This window comes from Nanorana parkeri, unplaced genomic scaffold, assembly GCF_000935625.1.
Source record: "Nanorana parkeri isolate BGI_ZX_2015 unplaced genomic scaffold, ASM93562v1 scaffold1980, whole genome shotgun sequence".
NCBI classification, from domain to species: domain Eukaryota; kingdom Metazoa; phylum Chordata; class Amphibia; order Anura; family Dicroglossidae; genus Nanorana; species Nanorana parkeri.
This window is the reverse complement of record NW_017308248.1, coordinates 131,191-145,572: the sequence shown is the minus strand read 5'-3', so window position 1 is coordinate 145,572 and position 14,382 is coordinate 131,191. Positions and strand designations below refer to the sequence as shown.

The following is a 14,382-nucleotide window of genomic DNA, read 5'->3' as shown; positions in this document are numbered from 1 at the left end:
CCAACGCCACTTGTGCGCCGCTCTCTCTCGCATTGGCTGCTCGGTTCATCCCTCCTCTGGCCTTGACCAATCAGGCGCCGAGTTCACTCTAACAAAGCCCCCGCGTCTTCCTTGTTCCCCCGGCGGCCACGCCCACGGCTTTCCCGGGTGCCCTATCGGTGAGGCGGGACGCTTCTGCGTCACTGTGGGCTTGGCCAACCAGGAGCGGTAGGAGGAGTTTATTCTGGCCTGGTCTAGTCGGGGCCCGAGTTGTGGAATAAGGTCGCAGCACACGTGGAGTTGTAGCCGGTGGAGAGCAGAGGTAAGCGGGGCTGGCGGTGACAGGGGGGCGGCTCGGTGTGGTGTGTGGGGGGGAATTATAGAGCGATGCCGGGCAGGAGAGGGGAAGAGCAGGCCTCGCTGAGCCGTGGAGATTGGCGGGAGCGGATGTTGAAGGCTTTCTCTCGCATTGGCTGCTCGGTTCATCCCTCCTCTGGCCTTGACCAATCAGGCGCCGAGTTCACTCTAACAAAGCCCCCGCGTCTTCCTTGTTCCCCCGGCGGCCACGCCCACGGCTTTCCCGGGTGCCCTATCGGTGAGGCGGGACGCTTCTGCGTCACTGTGGGCTTGGCCAACCAGGAGCGGTAGGAGGAGTTTATTCTGGCCTGGTCTAGTCGGGGCCCGAGTTGTGGAATAAGGTCGCAGCACACGTGGAGTTGTAGCCGGTGGAGAGCAGAGGTAAGCGGGGCTGGCGGTGACAGGGGGGCGGCTCGGTGTGGTGTGTGGGGGGGAATTATAGAGCGATGCCGGGCAGGAGAGGGGAAGAGCAGGCCTCGCTGAGCCGTGGAGATTGGCGGGAGCGGATGTTGAAGGCTCGTACTCCGTAATGGCCGCCACACTTTTCATTGATCGGGTTGCTCGTGCTTTCTGATGTACAGATCGGCCAATCCGGTCATCTCATCAGCCCGAACCGTGTTCGGTAGGAACTTACCCCATCCTATGTAACGGGAGGTCGAATCTAAACTACCGATTCCTATACATCTATTGGTGAGTGTGGCGGACTGTACGATCACATTGTGTGTGTTGGGGGGTTAAAAGGCGTTATCTGTGTCCCATTAGGGATGTTTCCCTTAACTTCCTGTCCTGAACACTTAACAGGAAATTGAAATAAATCCTATGATATTCTCTTGGTTGTCATGGGAAGAGGTGCCCCCATTGATTTGCTTGTGTTCTGGTGACAACTTGCATAGATCAGAAAAGTATTTTGTATACAATGGACAGGCTGGGCTTGTTGAAACCATCCATGACTCTGCCCCCCAATCTGGGGACACTGTGTGCCCCTCAGAGCAAATGATCCCCATGTCTTTGTGGTGTCCGTGAGCGGGCCCTCGGTGAACAGGGGCCCCTGTGTCACTCTACAACAGAAAGGCAGCAGTCTCCATGGACCACCTTGGAGGTATTTCCTCTCGCTCCCTGTTGTGGCTAATTGGACACGAAGTGCAGGTAAAATATCAGGGGTTGTAACATGTGGGGGTCCCCCCAGATTGGGGGCAGGGTCATGGATGGTTCTGACATTCCCAGCCTGTCCATTGTATACAAAAGACTTTTCTGAATGATCTAGGCAAGTCGTCACCAGAACAGGAACACATGCAAATCAATGGGGGCATCTCTTCCCATGACAACCAAGAGAATATCATATGATTTATTTCAATTTCCTGTTGAATCTACAGGACAGGAAGTTAAGGGAAACACCCCCTCTCCCCATCCAAAACAAAAAATGGCTTCAGTTCTACTTTAACAGTCTCTATAGAACAGATAGTGGCGTTTAATTGCCTGCAGGCCGTATCTGGACCTTTTTGGTCCTCTTCAGTCATGGGCTGCTAGGGTAGCTGGCGTCCTAGCAACCAATGACATCGGGTCGTCCTCCTCTGCAGTCACAGGTTGCTAGGACAGATATGAAATAGGGGTCTTCCTCCTCTGCAGTGATTGGCCGCTGGGCAATCCTAGCAACCTGTGTCAGGGGTCCTCCCCCTCTGCAGTTGGTTGGGGGGGAAGCCTAAGATGCCTATAATATAGTATTGTTTTGCCACGGGTCTTTATGGAGTTTTGGGCCTTTTTGGGGCAGGAGGAGGTAAACATTGGACGACAAGTGGAGTGACATCATCACTCTTGTTCTTTATTGAAAACTGTGGGTTTGTTTGAGTGCCGGGGTTTGGCTAGTGCACCCATGTTTCATGGCGTGCCCTGTAAGATGAGATGGTGTCCCTAAGGTGGACTGTGCCTTTAAGACTTTCTGCAGGCACACCAGGGAAGGCGTGGTTGACCAGGTTGGGTATTGTAGACACACCAGGGAAGGGGCGGTTGGGTATTGTAGACACACCAGGGAAGGGGCGGTTGGGTATTGTAGACACACCAGGGAAGGATCGGTTGTCCAGGTTGGGTATTGTAGACACACCAGGGAAGGATCGGTTGTCCAGGTTGGGTATTGTAGACACACCAGGGAAGGATCGGTTGTCCAGGTTGGGTATTGTAGACACACCAGGGAAGGATCGGTTGGCCAGGTTGGGTATTGTAGACACACCAGGGAAGGATCGGTTGGCCAGGTTGGGTATTGTAGACACACCAGGGAAGGAGTGGTTGGCCAGGTTGGGTATTGTACCCGCCTCCAGGGAAGGATCGGCTGGGTATTGTAGACGCACCAGGGAAGGAGTGGTTGGTCAGGTTGGGTATTGTAGACGCACCAGGGAAGGAGTGGTTGGGTATTGTAGACGCACCAGGGAAGGAGTGGTTGGCCAGGTTGGGTATTGTACCCGCCTCCAGGGAAGGATCGGCTGGGTATTGTAGACGCACCAGGGAAGGAGTGGTTGGTCAGGTTGGGTATTGTAGACGCACCAGGGAAGGAGTGGTTGGGTATTGTAGACGCACCAGGGAAGGAGTGGTTGGTCAGGTTGGGTATTGTAGACGCACCAGGGAAGGATCGGTTGGCCAGGTTGGGTATTGTACACGCCTCCAGGGAAGGATCGGCTGGGTATTGTAGACGCACCAGGGGAGGAGTGGTTGGCCAGGTTGTGTATTGTAGACACACCAGGGAAGGTATGGTTGGGTATTGTAGACACACCAGGGAAGGAGTGGTTGGCCAGGTTGGGTATTGTAGACACACCAGGGAAGGATTGGTTGGGTATTGTCGACACACCAGGGAAGGAGTGGTTGGTCAGGTTGGGTATTGTAGACACACCAGGGAAGGATCGGCTGGGTATTGTAGACGCACCAGGGAAGGAGTGGTTGGCCAGGTTGTGTATTGTAGACACACCAGGGAAGGTATGGTTGGGTATTGTAGACACACCAGGGAAGGAGTGGTTGGCCTGGTTGGGTATTGTAGACACACCAGGGAAGGAGTGGTTGGCCAGGTTGGGTATTGTAGACACACCAGGGAAGGATTGGTTGGGTATTGTAGACACACCAGGGAAGGAGTGGTTGGTCAGGTTGGGTATTGTAGACACACCAGGGAAGGTATGGTTGGCAGGGTTGGATATTGTAGACACACCAGGGAAGGATCGGTTTGCCGGGTTGGGTTTTGTTGACCTCTCGGAAGGATCGCTTGGTTGGGTTTTGCAGATCCCTCTCGGATCGCTTGGCCGGGTTGGATTTTTCCCGGCTGTGTGCTGTTCACCCAGCAGAAGGTCAGTGTGGTGTGAGCTCTGTACATGGACCTACACGTGGCCTGTGTATGCCAAAAACAGGTGGTCTGCTTGGTGCCCACCATGTTTTCGTCCTCTCCGGGGGTCTCCATATGACACCTCACTGAGGGCAGCTGTTGGTAGCTGACTGTGATCGGTCCTTCCATATCAGCTGTTTCCGGTGGGCTCATGAGTTGAGTTGAACATTTACATGGGGAGGTGCCCAATGACACCCGATATTCCGTCTCTTATGTCCTAACATGGTCCAGCAACACCACCGCAGCTGGGATCTGTTGTAGGGACTTGCCCCTTTTAAAGAACATTGTAAACATAATGTGTGTGGTGGGCAAAACTTGTGTCATGAGGCCTCACCTGAACTATCCATTCAGCTTGTTTCCAGTGCACACTACGTGGTAGGGGTATGTTGTGGTGAGCCTTGTTATAGATTAGCCAGCCTGATGCCCCTTGGTTCAGGTCCAGCTTCCCTCTGGTTTCTGTAGCGGAGCACGGCGGCTCCCTTCAGATCTCCTGGGTTCCAGACGGGCCAACCAGAGGCCTAAAAGGGGACATTCACCTTTCCAAAAAATCGTGCGAAAATGGATTTGTCCATCTCACCCGGCCTCGGCTATACCTAATCGCCTGCCAGCAAGTGTAGTGGTCTGTACACCGGATATGCAGCCCTGCACTATGGAATGCTCATAATGTTCACAAATGGCAAGCACTCATTGGTCAGCGTGGTCACGTGAGCATGATGACCAACGAGAAGCTTCTCATCCTTGACTTGGAGCGCATCTCTCTGGTCTGTGTGGTGACCCTTGAGTGCTTTCCATTGGTAAGCATTATGAGCATTCCATATTGTGGGGGGGCTTGACTATATTGAGTGATGGTCGGCGGGCAGGTGGGCAACGTCCACCCGTCTGGGTCAGCAGGACTTGCATGACTACCTGCACTGCAGAAATATGTACCGTGTGTGAACTGTTTTACATCCTGAAGGAGCTTTATTGCGATTCACCCAACCTGACATACTAGACGGCCGGCATCCTCCTCCTCATCTGACACGTGAGCGGGGATTTGGTAAAGTTGAAGCAGAAAATTGCAGCACCCGGCTTTACAGGTTTACAATCGGGTGAGTCACAAGACTAGCTGCAGATTAGGAGGAGTTGGAAGGTGAAGCGGATGAAGTTTGTACTGGGACTATTGAGCAGACTTCCATTTTGAGACATGGTCCATATGTGGCTCATTGCTGACCTGCTTCTGAAGGTGGTAGATGCCCCCGTGTTCCCTCACTGCATGCAAGTCCTGATATCACTTGTCCCAGGTCAGCCACTTGGAATAGGATGGAGACAATGGCTAAGGTTGTTTTTGAGAAATTGACCTTTGTGTTTTCCTTATCAATCACCTCAACATTGGACTTCCAACAGACAACTAGTGTCCAACTCGCGCTCCCTTTATCTTGGTCCGTGGTAGAGTGGAGTTACGTTGTTGGTTGCGTTCTATGAACCTTCTCTGGTTTTGCGCTGTGCTAAGTTTTGTGCAATCTTTGTTTTTGTCCGGCAGACATCATGACTGAGCAGGACGTTGAAAACGAGCTGTTGGATTACGAAGAAGATGACGAGCCGCAGCAGTCAACTGAAACACCGGCACCCACTGCCAGGAAGGAGGTGAAGGGCTCCTACGTGTCCATCCACAGCTCCGGATTCAGAGACTTCTTGTTAAAACCTGAACTGCTCAGAGCCATTGTGGACTGCGGGTTTGAACATCCCTCAGAAGGTAGGTGCAGCTCTCTCTGATAGGAACTGGTCCTGGAAGTAGTATGTGCATTGATGACATCTTCTTCTGAAGGTAATGGTTGCTTGGCTGTCATGAAAACCATCACACCTCATGAGGAAATCTACACACTCTGCTCAAGGAGTGTGGATTTATTTAGAAGAGTATCAAAAAAGTGGAGCTTAGACGGTGGCGGAGCTTCACGCTTGTTCATACTTATTAAAAGCCAAGCATGTTCAGGAGGAGAGGTCATCAATTGCACTCGCCCTATTTTTCAGCACATGTCCCAAAGTGTACCTATGTGCTGCAATCCCTATTTAACCCAGTGGTGGGTACACTCCCCTTACACTTTACTATTTACCATAGTGTCCTGTTCCCTCAAATGTTGACTCTCCAGTAAGAAAGCAGAGACGTTTCATTGTGGTTGCTCCCTGGCCCTTCCCTTCCTCCTCTGCTGTTAGTCAATGTAGTATGTGATAGAAGGGCTTACAAACCAATTGGGGGTTGATAAGAGCTGGGAGAGGTAAGCCACCAAGGAGATCATCCTCTCTGTTTAATAGAGCATCACAGGGTTCTTGGTGTAGCGGTGTGTCCTGAGAAATACCAGGAGTGTATGTGTGCAAGTATTGGCCCAGTTCCCTGGGTGGGTTTGATGGAGATCTGTGTGGTTGGCCCCTTCCCTGGAAGGGTTTGGTGGTGGTTTCTGTGCGGGTATGGTTGGCCCCTTTCTCTGGGTGGGTTTGATCGAGATCTATGTTCCAGTATGGTTGGCCCCTTACCTGGATGGGTTTGATGGAGGTTTGTTTGCAGCTATGGTTGGTCCCTTCCCTTGGTGGGTTTGATGGAGATCTTTGTGCAGCTATGGTTGGCCCCTTCCCTGGGTGGGTTTGATGGAGATCTGTGTGCAGCTATGGTTGGCCCCTTCCCTGGAAGGGTTTGATGGAGATTTGTGTGCAGCTATGGTTGGCCCCTGCCCGTGGTGGGTTTGATGGAGATCTGTGTGCAGCTATGGTTGGCCCCTTCCCTGGAAGGGTTTGATGGAGATTTGTGTGCAGCTATGGTTGGCCCCTTTCCTGGAAGGGTTTGATGGATATTTGTGTGCAGCTATGGTTGGCCCCTGCCCGTGGTGGGTTTGATGGAGATCTGTGTGCAGCTATGGTTGGCCCCTTCCCTGGAAGGGTTTGGTGGTGATCTTTGTGCAGGTATGGAAGGCCCCTATCCCGGGGTGGGTTTGATGGAGATCTGTGTGCAGCTATGGTTGGCCCCTTCCGTGGATGGGTTGGTTGGAGGCCTGTGTGCAGGGATGGTTGCCCTCTTCCCTGGGTGGGTTTGGTCAAGATCCAGCTCACATTTGCTATAATAAGGATTTTCACTTTGAAGGTTGGTTTTGTGTTTCTGGCCCATCTTGGCACTTCTCGAGCTGAGTCCGCGTCCTTTTGAATCCCGCTCTTGTTTACTGTGGAGGGGCGTGTTTTCCTGTTCACCAGTACTTGGTGTATGACTAGTATTACTGTAGTGTGCCCCTGACGGATGTTTGTCCCCCATCTGAAATTCCCTTTGTCTGCTTGGCCCAACATCTGTATGCCGACACAACTCATGATCTATTCTTTTCCTCCAGTACAACACGAATGTATACCTCAAGCCATCCTCGGCATGGACATCTTGTGTCAGGCCAAATCCGGTATGGGTAAGACTGCGGTCTTTGTCCTGGCCACACTTCAACAGATCGAGGCAGTGGAAGGACAAGTATCGGTTCTCGTAATGTGCCACACGCGTGAGCTCGCCTTCCAGATCAGCAAAGAATATGAAAGATTCTCAAAGTACATGCCTACTGTAAAGGTGAGCGCTTTTATCCGGACCTCTTGGGGTGTCTGTCACGCCACGGACCTTGTGCCCACGTACAGTACAGCGAGTCATTTTGATGGTTAACCCCAGTGATCTTCTCTTCAATCCAGGTTGCTGTTTTCTTTGGAGGCCTTTCCATCAAGAGGGATGAGGAGACGATCCAAAAAAGCTGTCCACACATCGTGGTGGGAACTCCGGGCCGGATCCTGGCGCTGGTCAGGCAGAAGACTCTGAACTTGAAGAATGTCAAACACTTTGTCCTGGATGAGTGTGATAAGATGTTGGAGCAGCTCGGTGAGTGCTATAACATGGTGGAGGCATTTGTGTTAAAGGAAAACTTGGGCTTGGGAGAAATACGGAGGCTGACATTGACCTTCTGAAAATGTATGTTGCCTGGCATTGATATTTAACACTGACCTGGAACAAGCACACAGATCAGGAAAATTGGACTGAAGATATAACGTCTAACCTCCCATATTCGTTGGAATATACCAAAGCCCATGAGGTCAACTCCACAGTCGGGGAATAGTATATTCTGGAGGGAGGTCATAGGCCTTCAGTGACGTGACAACTGATGGTGGGAATTCAATTTCAGTTCCTGTTTGGTCTGGGGCAGGAAGTGCAGTACAGATTATCTTCCCCTTCCTGCAAACTCTACTTTTACTTTATTCTTCTGGCTGAAGATGAGGAGCTCCTTGGCCCACTATAGTAGATGGAGAGAATGCCAAACTAGCTTTAGCATGGTTGGGGCACAGGGTTGATCCTGTTTAGACTGGGATGACTGACCTCTATGGTGGGTTGAAAGTTGCTGTCTCCTTGCCTTGAGCTTGTCATTATGTAGACCAGAAAGTCGGTGTCCTATGTAGGTGTGTGCTTAACGCCTCCGTATGCATCCCTAGTAAATTCCAGTATTGATCCTGCCATTTGCCCGAACTTCTAAGTGGCAGCGTTATTGCAGCCAATCCTCTGACTTCTGCAATGCCGCTCTATGCCATGTTCCGGGGGTCCCCCTGTGAAGAAGCCACCCCTCACGACGCCTTATCTGTTTAACGCGCAGCTCCAGCATGATTAACAGTTGTCCCTTTTCCTCAACTAGCTGCCCCACGTGACCATCTCCAGCTGTGTGAGGGGCGGCTCCAGCAAAGGTGATTGACAGAAGGAGCAGCGCAGCCTTGAGAACAGCTGAGTGTTTCAGTGGAGCTAGTTCTAGCATGTATGATGTTGGTGGAAGCCAATTGAGTCTTCTGCATGCTCTGCCAGCCGCCCAGCCCTCCGAACTGCCAATAATATCATTTGATTTCATTAATTGGGGTATTAAATCTTATTTTCATTTGAAAAGCAACAAATGAGTTTGATAGAAAATCAAATGTAACCAAATTTGGTGTTCAAGTAACCATAATCTGGTCTACAACTGATTCTTTTATGGTTACTTGTATGGCCAGCATAGTTCCCGGCCTCTATTGGATTGTCTGCTGTAATTTTTTTTTTTTTTTTTTTCTCTTGTGCTCATCAATATAAGGGCTGTTGAGGGCCCTGACGATATTGGAATTACTACAGACATTACTGTGTGCTCTAGACCTGAGGCAATGCTGTGGGGATCTGTATCGCAGTAATAGAAGGCATTTTATATTTGCTCCCTATGGCTGGAACACAGGTTTTCTGACCGTTGTTTTTACGTTTCCTGCAGACATGCGCCGAGACGTTCAGGAGATTTTCCGTCTCACCCCTCATGAGAAACAGTGCATGATGTTCAGTGCCACCCTCAGCAAGGAGATCCGTCCAGTCTGCAGGAAGTTCATGCAGGACGTGAGTACCCGGCATTGCGATCTACCTGCAGTTGCATCGCGTGCTTATGTTTCCTATGGCAGACTCTTAACTTGGTTTCTTCCCCAGCCTATGGAAGTGTTCGTGGACGATGAAACCAAGCTGACCCTTCACGGTTTGCAGCAGTATTACGTCAAACTAAAGGACAGCGAGAAGAACCGGAAACTGTTTGACTTGTTGGATGTGCTGGAGTTCAATCAGGTTGGTAAAAGGGTCCAATAACTATCACTTCGCCCACTCAGGTCTCCATGATGTCTATAAAGCCACCAAACCCTCCAACACAGTAACTTGCCCATCTGTGCTCCTCCATCGGAGCCCTTGCAATGTTCTGGGTATGTTGGGGCATCTGAACTCTGTTCTGACATGAGTGGCCAATCGCTAGGACCATAGACTCACGTGGGGAAGCAGGGACAGCGTTGCTTTCCCAGGCTTGGCTTTGCAGTATGAGTCTAGGAGCATACCTGGAAAGGGGAAGCTTTCAGGAGCTGCTGTCACTTTGCTCTGAATGGGAAAACATGGAGGATGCCATTGCTAATTTCCCTTTGATTGCCAATACTACTTGCCTAGTTGTTATACGTCTCTTCCATCAATACTTTGTATTACTGACCCCTGTAATATACAAACAAGGATTTCTACCTCTTTCCTGATCCGGACACCCATTTCACTGGCCCAGAACTCTCCTTTCAGTCAGGCATTCTCGGAAGCAGTGGCAGCCCCCATGTTTATTCTAGCTGTACATAACTAGGCAGGCGGTGTATTGGTATATACGTTTGTGTGCATCATACCTGACGGCAGTTGTCTCTCCCAGGTGGTCATCTTTGTAAAGTCCGTGCAGAGGTGTATAGCGCTGGCACAGCTCTTGGTGGAACAGAACTTCCCAGCTATCGCAATCCACAGAGGGATGCAGCAAGAAGAGAGGTGAGGCTTGCTCTCGGATTTCTGGGAAGGTTTGCGTATACAGCAGCGGCTGCTCAGTACAGTGGGGTGTGCTTTATAATGACACGCGGGTCGGTTAGTGCTAATTGAAAGGACAGAAGAACTCCCGGAGGTGATCTGTTATCCTGTGGTCAGAGGGGGCGATGAGAATCATATATCTTCCAACTCGGTGACTGGTCTATTTGCAGCTGCTTCTCTTAAAGTGGACCTTCTACCTCTGTGACAAGGTCTGCTTAGATAAAGTCTTTGTAATATCCCCTTCTCACACCTTACCTATGTACCCCAGAATCCAACAGGTGCTGGAACAACTGGTGGATGCCGCCACAATATACAGTCTAGAACAGTGGTTCTCAACCTGCGTAACCTCAGGACCCACATTTGTCCTTGGTAATTACGTCGCGACCCATTGCACTGCACTGGAACACATGGCATTCCAGCTTCCTCTCAGGCCATAGCTCCAGCCTACTGCACCTCAAGCTGACACTCTGTGCCAGGCTTCATATTCTTAATGTCTGCTCAGCGCGAGAACGGACATTGCTGCACTAGGGGGAGGCTGAGGAGCCTCTCACCTAGAAAAGTGGAAGGCTCGCGGCGACCCACTGAACACGGGGTCGTGACCCACCAGTTGAGAAACAAGGGTCTAGAACAGTGGTTCTCAACCTGTGTAACCTCAGGACCCACATTTGTCCGTCTCATTAAGTCGCGACCCAAGCTGCACCGCAATGGAATGCACAACATGGGGGTACCGCACGTTTCGGGCGATCAAATTATGGGTGGGAGGTGCGTTTGGGGTGTCATTCAAAAGATCCGCCCAGTCTCCATAACTTACGAGAACTGGAGTGGATCCTCAGCCTGGGGTGCAGTGTGAGCTGCTGTGCTGTGACAGAGCTCCATTCATATGTGTATTGCTTGCACAGCTCCCTTTGCGTGCCCCGTAGAGGTGTCGGGAGCCAGAAAGTGACGTCACTCCGGTCCAGGCACTTCTACAGGACATGTGAGGGAGCTGTACCTATGGATGCAGCTCCCTCATGGCCATAGCCCCAGCCCATCCCACCTCAAGCTGACACTCGGCACCGGGCAACATATTTTTAAATGGCTGTTTGGCGTGCAAGAACTGACAGTGCTGCGCTTGGTGGAGGCAGAGAGCCTCGCATCTAGAAAAGCGGAAGGCCTGTGGTGACCCGCCAGTTGAGAACCAAGGGTCTAGAAGATATGTTGTCTGCACACCATTTTGCTTCAGAATGGCCTGTTCGTATTCTTTTAGCTTAACGTGTATGTAACATTTTGGAGCCTCACAGGACCCCTAGGCTAACGGAATAGGTCCTGTGAGGCTCCAAAATGTTACATTCACATGTTGAGCTAAAGGAATACGAATAGAGGACATTCTGAAGCAAAATGGTGTGCGGACAACGTATCTTCTAGATTTCTTATATAAGGTGCCCCTTCTCCCCCGGCTTAAAATGCCTTATAAAAGAACCTGCCGGGGGTAGAAGTTGGATACTCTACTCTTCTACTTTACCTCGTAGTGCATGGGGTCATGTCGTTCTGCTGACAAGAAAGAAGACAACTCTGCACAGTGCAGGATTGTCTCATGGGATTTGGGGTACTCAACATTTGTCCGGAAGCAGTGGGACATCAGACAAGTCTAGGAGCTGCTGGAGGAAGTTGGGGTAAGGCAAGTAGATTCTCTATTCCCCCCCCCCCGGTACTTTTTTATGTAGTGTTTTTAGGGAGGAGGGGACACCTTGTACAAGCAGACCTTACCACTGAAATGAAAGCTGCTTTATTCTGCTCATTAACATCCATCAGGGATGGACAGGTTGGAGTACAGGGAATATCCATGGAAAGTAGGGATGTCCAGATACCTGGAAGCGTACTTGGTACGAGTACTGATGATCAAGCTCCAAGACTCGACCAAGTACTGGGGCCTTTTATTGTTTTGAAGTGTCATGTGACCGTTTTGTGACTAATGATTTCAGGACAGCGGTGGAGCGCCAGGGCCCAGTCCCAGCTGCAACCCTGGTAGTTGGCGTGAAAATGCCAAGTATCGGCACTGGTATCTGAACACCCCTAACGGAAGGTACTGGCCCTTTTATGAAATTCATGGCGATTTTAAAGGGGGCTATTTATAAAGCAGTGCAAGTGGCATTCACCAAACATTCACTGCAAGTTAATCAGTCACTGTAATGTAAAATACACTTGCAGTGAATGTCACCACTCAGCTTTATCAATATACCAAAATGTTTGGGGAGGGAGGTGGCTAGCTGAAGAATTCCAGAGCCAACGTTGTTGACCGTTCCACTTAGCAGTTTGTATAGTTGTGAATCTTTTTATATTTGATTTTATGTCCTCTCAGGCTCTCGCGATATCAGCAGTTTAAGGATTTCCAGAGGAGAATTCTTGTGGCCACCAACCTTTTCGGACGAGGCATGGATATAGAAAGAGTTAATATAGTCTTCAACTACGACATGCCGGAGGACTCCGACACCTACCTGCATCGGGTAAGAGGTCTTATGGTCAGAGAATCGTATGTATCCCATTGCACTCCAGACCCGAGTCCCAATAGAGTGCTCAGACAAGTGCTGGAATGACCTGCGGATGGCGTCGCACAAATCAAAATGTAGACGGTAGTCGCCTGCACACCAAGGTCCGATATATCGGATATACATGGCATGTGAAAGCAACGTTCCCTTCATCAGGCAAAACATAGCGACACTTTGCTGTCACAATGTTTTGACTAAGGGGCCGCTGTAGGTTCTGAAACATTGTTTTTACATGCGAGACCATGTGTATATCTGATGTCAGATGGATCAATATATTGGACCTTGGTGTGCTGGTGACTACCTTCTCTAGTTATGATCAGAGAACACACAGACTGTACTTGTGCTTCACAAACGCTGAAGCCGTCGCTCCGTGATTTGTATTGCTGTCATTCTTATCCCTACTATCCTCCTCGGACAGCCGCTGATGGAAAACAAGCATGAGCGGGGTTAGGCGCCCCCAACATGTGAGCTCTTCATGCTTGTTCTGGGGCAGGGACTCCCGAAATAGGGAAAAATATACAGAGGGGAATTTATGGAATCTGGTGGAGCAACCAATCGGCTTCTCTCTACAGTTTGCTCAGGTGAGATTTGTAAAAGAGAGAGATGCTGATTGGCTGCAGTGCAGATCTTCTCCAGTTTTGATCAAACCCCCCCACAGTGTCTTTAGATCAGGGGCGCCCACAATTTTTTGTCAAGATCTACTTTTCAAATGAAGAGCTACATGAGATCTACCAATGGGAAAAAAAACAAAACCTCTCTCCTGGCTCACCTTGCTGTATTTTGCTGTGTAAACTAATTCTTTGATGTAATACAAAGCACTTCCACCCCCAGTATCCACCAGAAAGGTGTCGGGGAGCTCGGCTCAGCAGACTCAGGCTAATAGGGAATCGTGTGCACAGCTAAATAAATATACCAACATGGAATACAGGGGCCGCCATTCCCCCCCTTCCTGATCTCCCAACATCAGCTCTGAGAGCTACTGCTAGATCACCATCTACCTAATGGGCACCCCTGCTTTAGAGCATTCACCTACAACAGTAGCAGGTGACAGGTTCCCTTTAGGCCTTGCTCATACCAGATGATCGAGTCTCTCTGCCCCGTTCACACTCGGCTAGTACACCGGTGTGCAATGTGTAAAAATGTAGACCTGATGCGCAACAAACATGTGACAATGTGCTGTTGCGCATAGAGTTAAAGTTCATAAAAGAAGATTTGCGTGATGGAACCGGTCACTTGCATGCACAGGGAACATTTGCACGTTTTTGTGCCCACTGGTGTGAATGAGCCCTTAGTCTCACTTTTCATCAATTGGCATTGGACTTGCCTACTTCTATTTAATGGGCTCTCTATGTAGTGGCTAAAAACGTGGCGGCCTTTCACTCCGCTCCCGGTGTACCTCGGGGCATTGTATGTGTTTATGAACTGTTGCTATGTGCAGGGGTGCATTTGGTTAAGCTGTGTTTTTGCATGTTGGGGGGGTTCCATTAAGAAAGAATTGCAATGCATATAAATAGCACGTTGTGCCGTGTGGAACTACTAAAAGAAGATGGCTTTAGGACTTGTTCACACCATATACCATGCGTTTCAACGCGGTTAGCTGCTGGAACGCACTGTATCGCATGCCGGCTTCCTGCATTCAGTGCTTAAGGGGGTGAGGTGGTGCATTGAAGTCAATGGCACTACAGCTACGCCCCCCCTGCCCACACCAGGACACGTGGTACAGCAATGCCTGCATTCCGGTCCAGAGCGATCGGAAAAAATGCTGCATGCACTATATTTACAGATCACACTGGACCTGAACGCAGTCATTG

General features: G+C 50.2%; 1 protein-coding gene across 4 annotated transcripts in view; it reads left to right on the top strand.

Annotated features, from left to right (window-relative positions):
- The first annotated feature begins 207 nt into the window (after window positions 1–207).
- The window catches only part of LOC108800286 (ATP-dependent RNA helicase DDX39A-like), a 15,545-nt gene continuing 1,370 nt past the window's right edge, over window positions 208–14,382 (top strand). The window contains exons 1-8 of one of the 4 annotated variants that reach the window (XM_018572259.1): window positions 208–301; window positions 5,214–5,426; window positions 7,042–7,262; window positions 7,379–7,562; window positions 8,956–9,074; window positions 9,162–9,293; window positions 9,901–10,010; window positions 12,385–12,529. In XM_018572259.1, the coding sequence (XP_018427761.1) occupies window positions 5,219–5,426; window positions 7,042–7,262; window positions 7,379–7,562; window positions 8,956–9,074; window positions 9,162–9,293; window positions 9,901–10,010; window positions 12,385–12,529 (1,119 nt within the window). In that variant the 5' untranslated portion in view covers window positions 208–301; window positions 5,214–5,218. Of the gene's footprint in view, window positions 302–626; window positions 718–5,210; window positions 5,427–7,041; window positions 7,263–7,378; window positions 7,563–8,955; window positions 9,075–9,161; window positions 9,294–9,900; window positions 10,011–12,384; window positions 12,530–14,382 lie in introns of those variants that run through there. The other 3 variants (XM_018572261.1, XM_018572260.1, XM_018572258.1) reach the window with 3 other exon arrangements.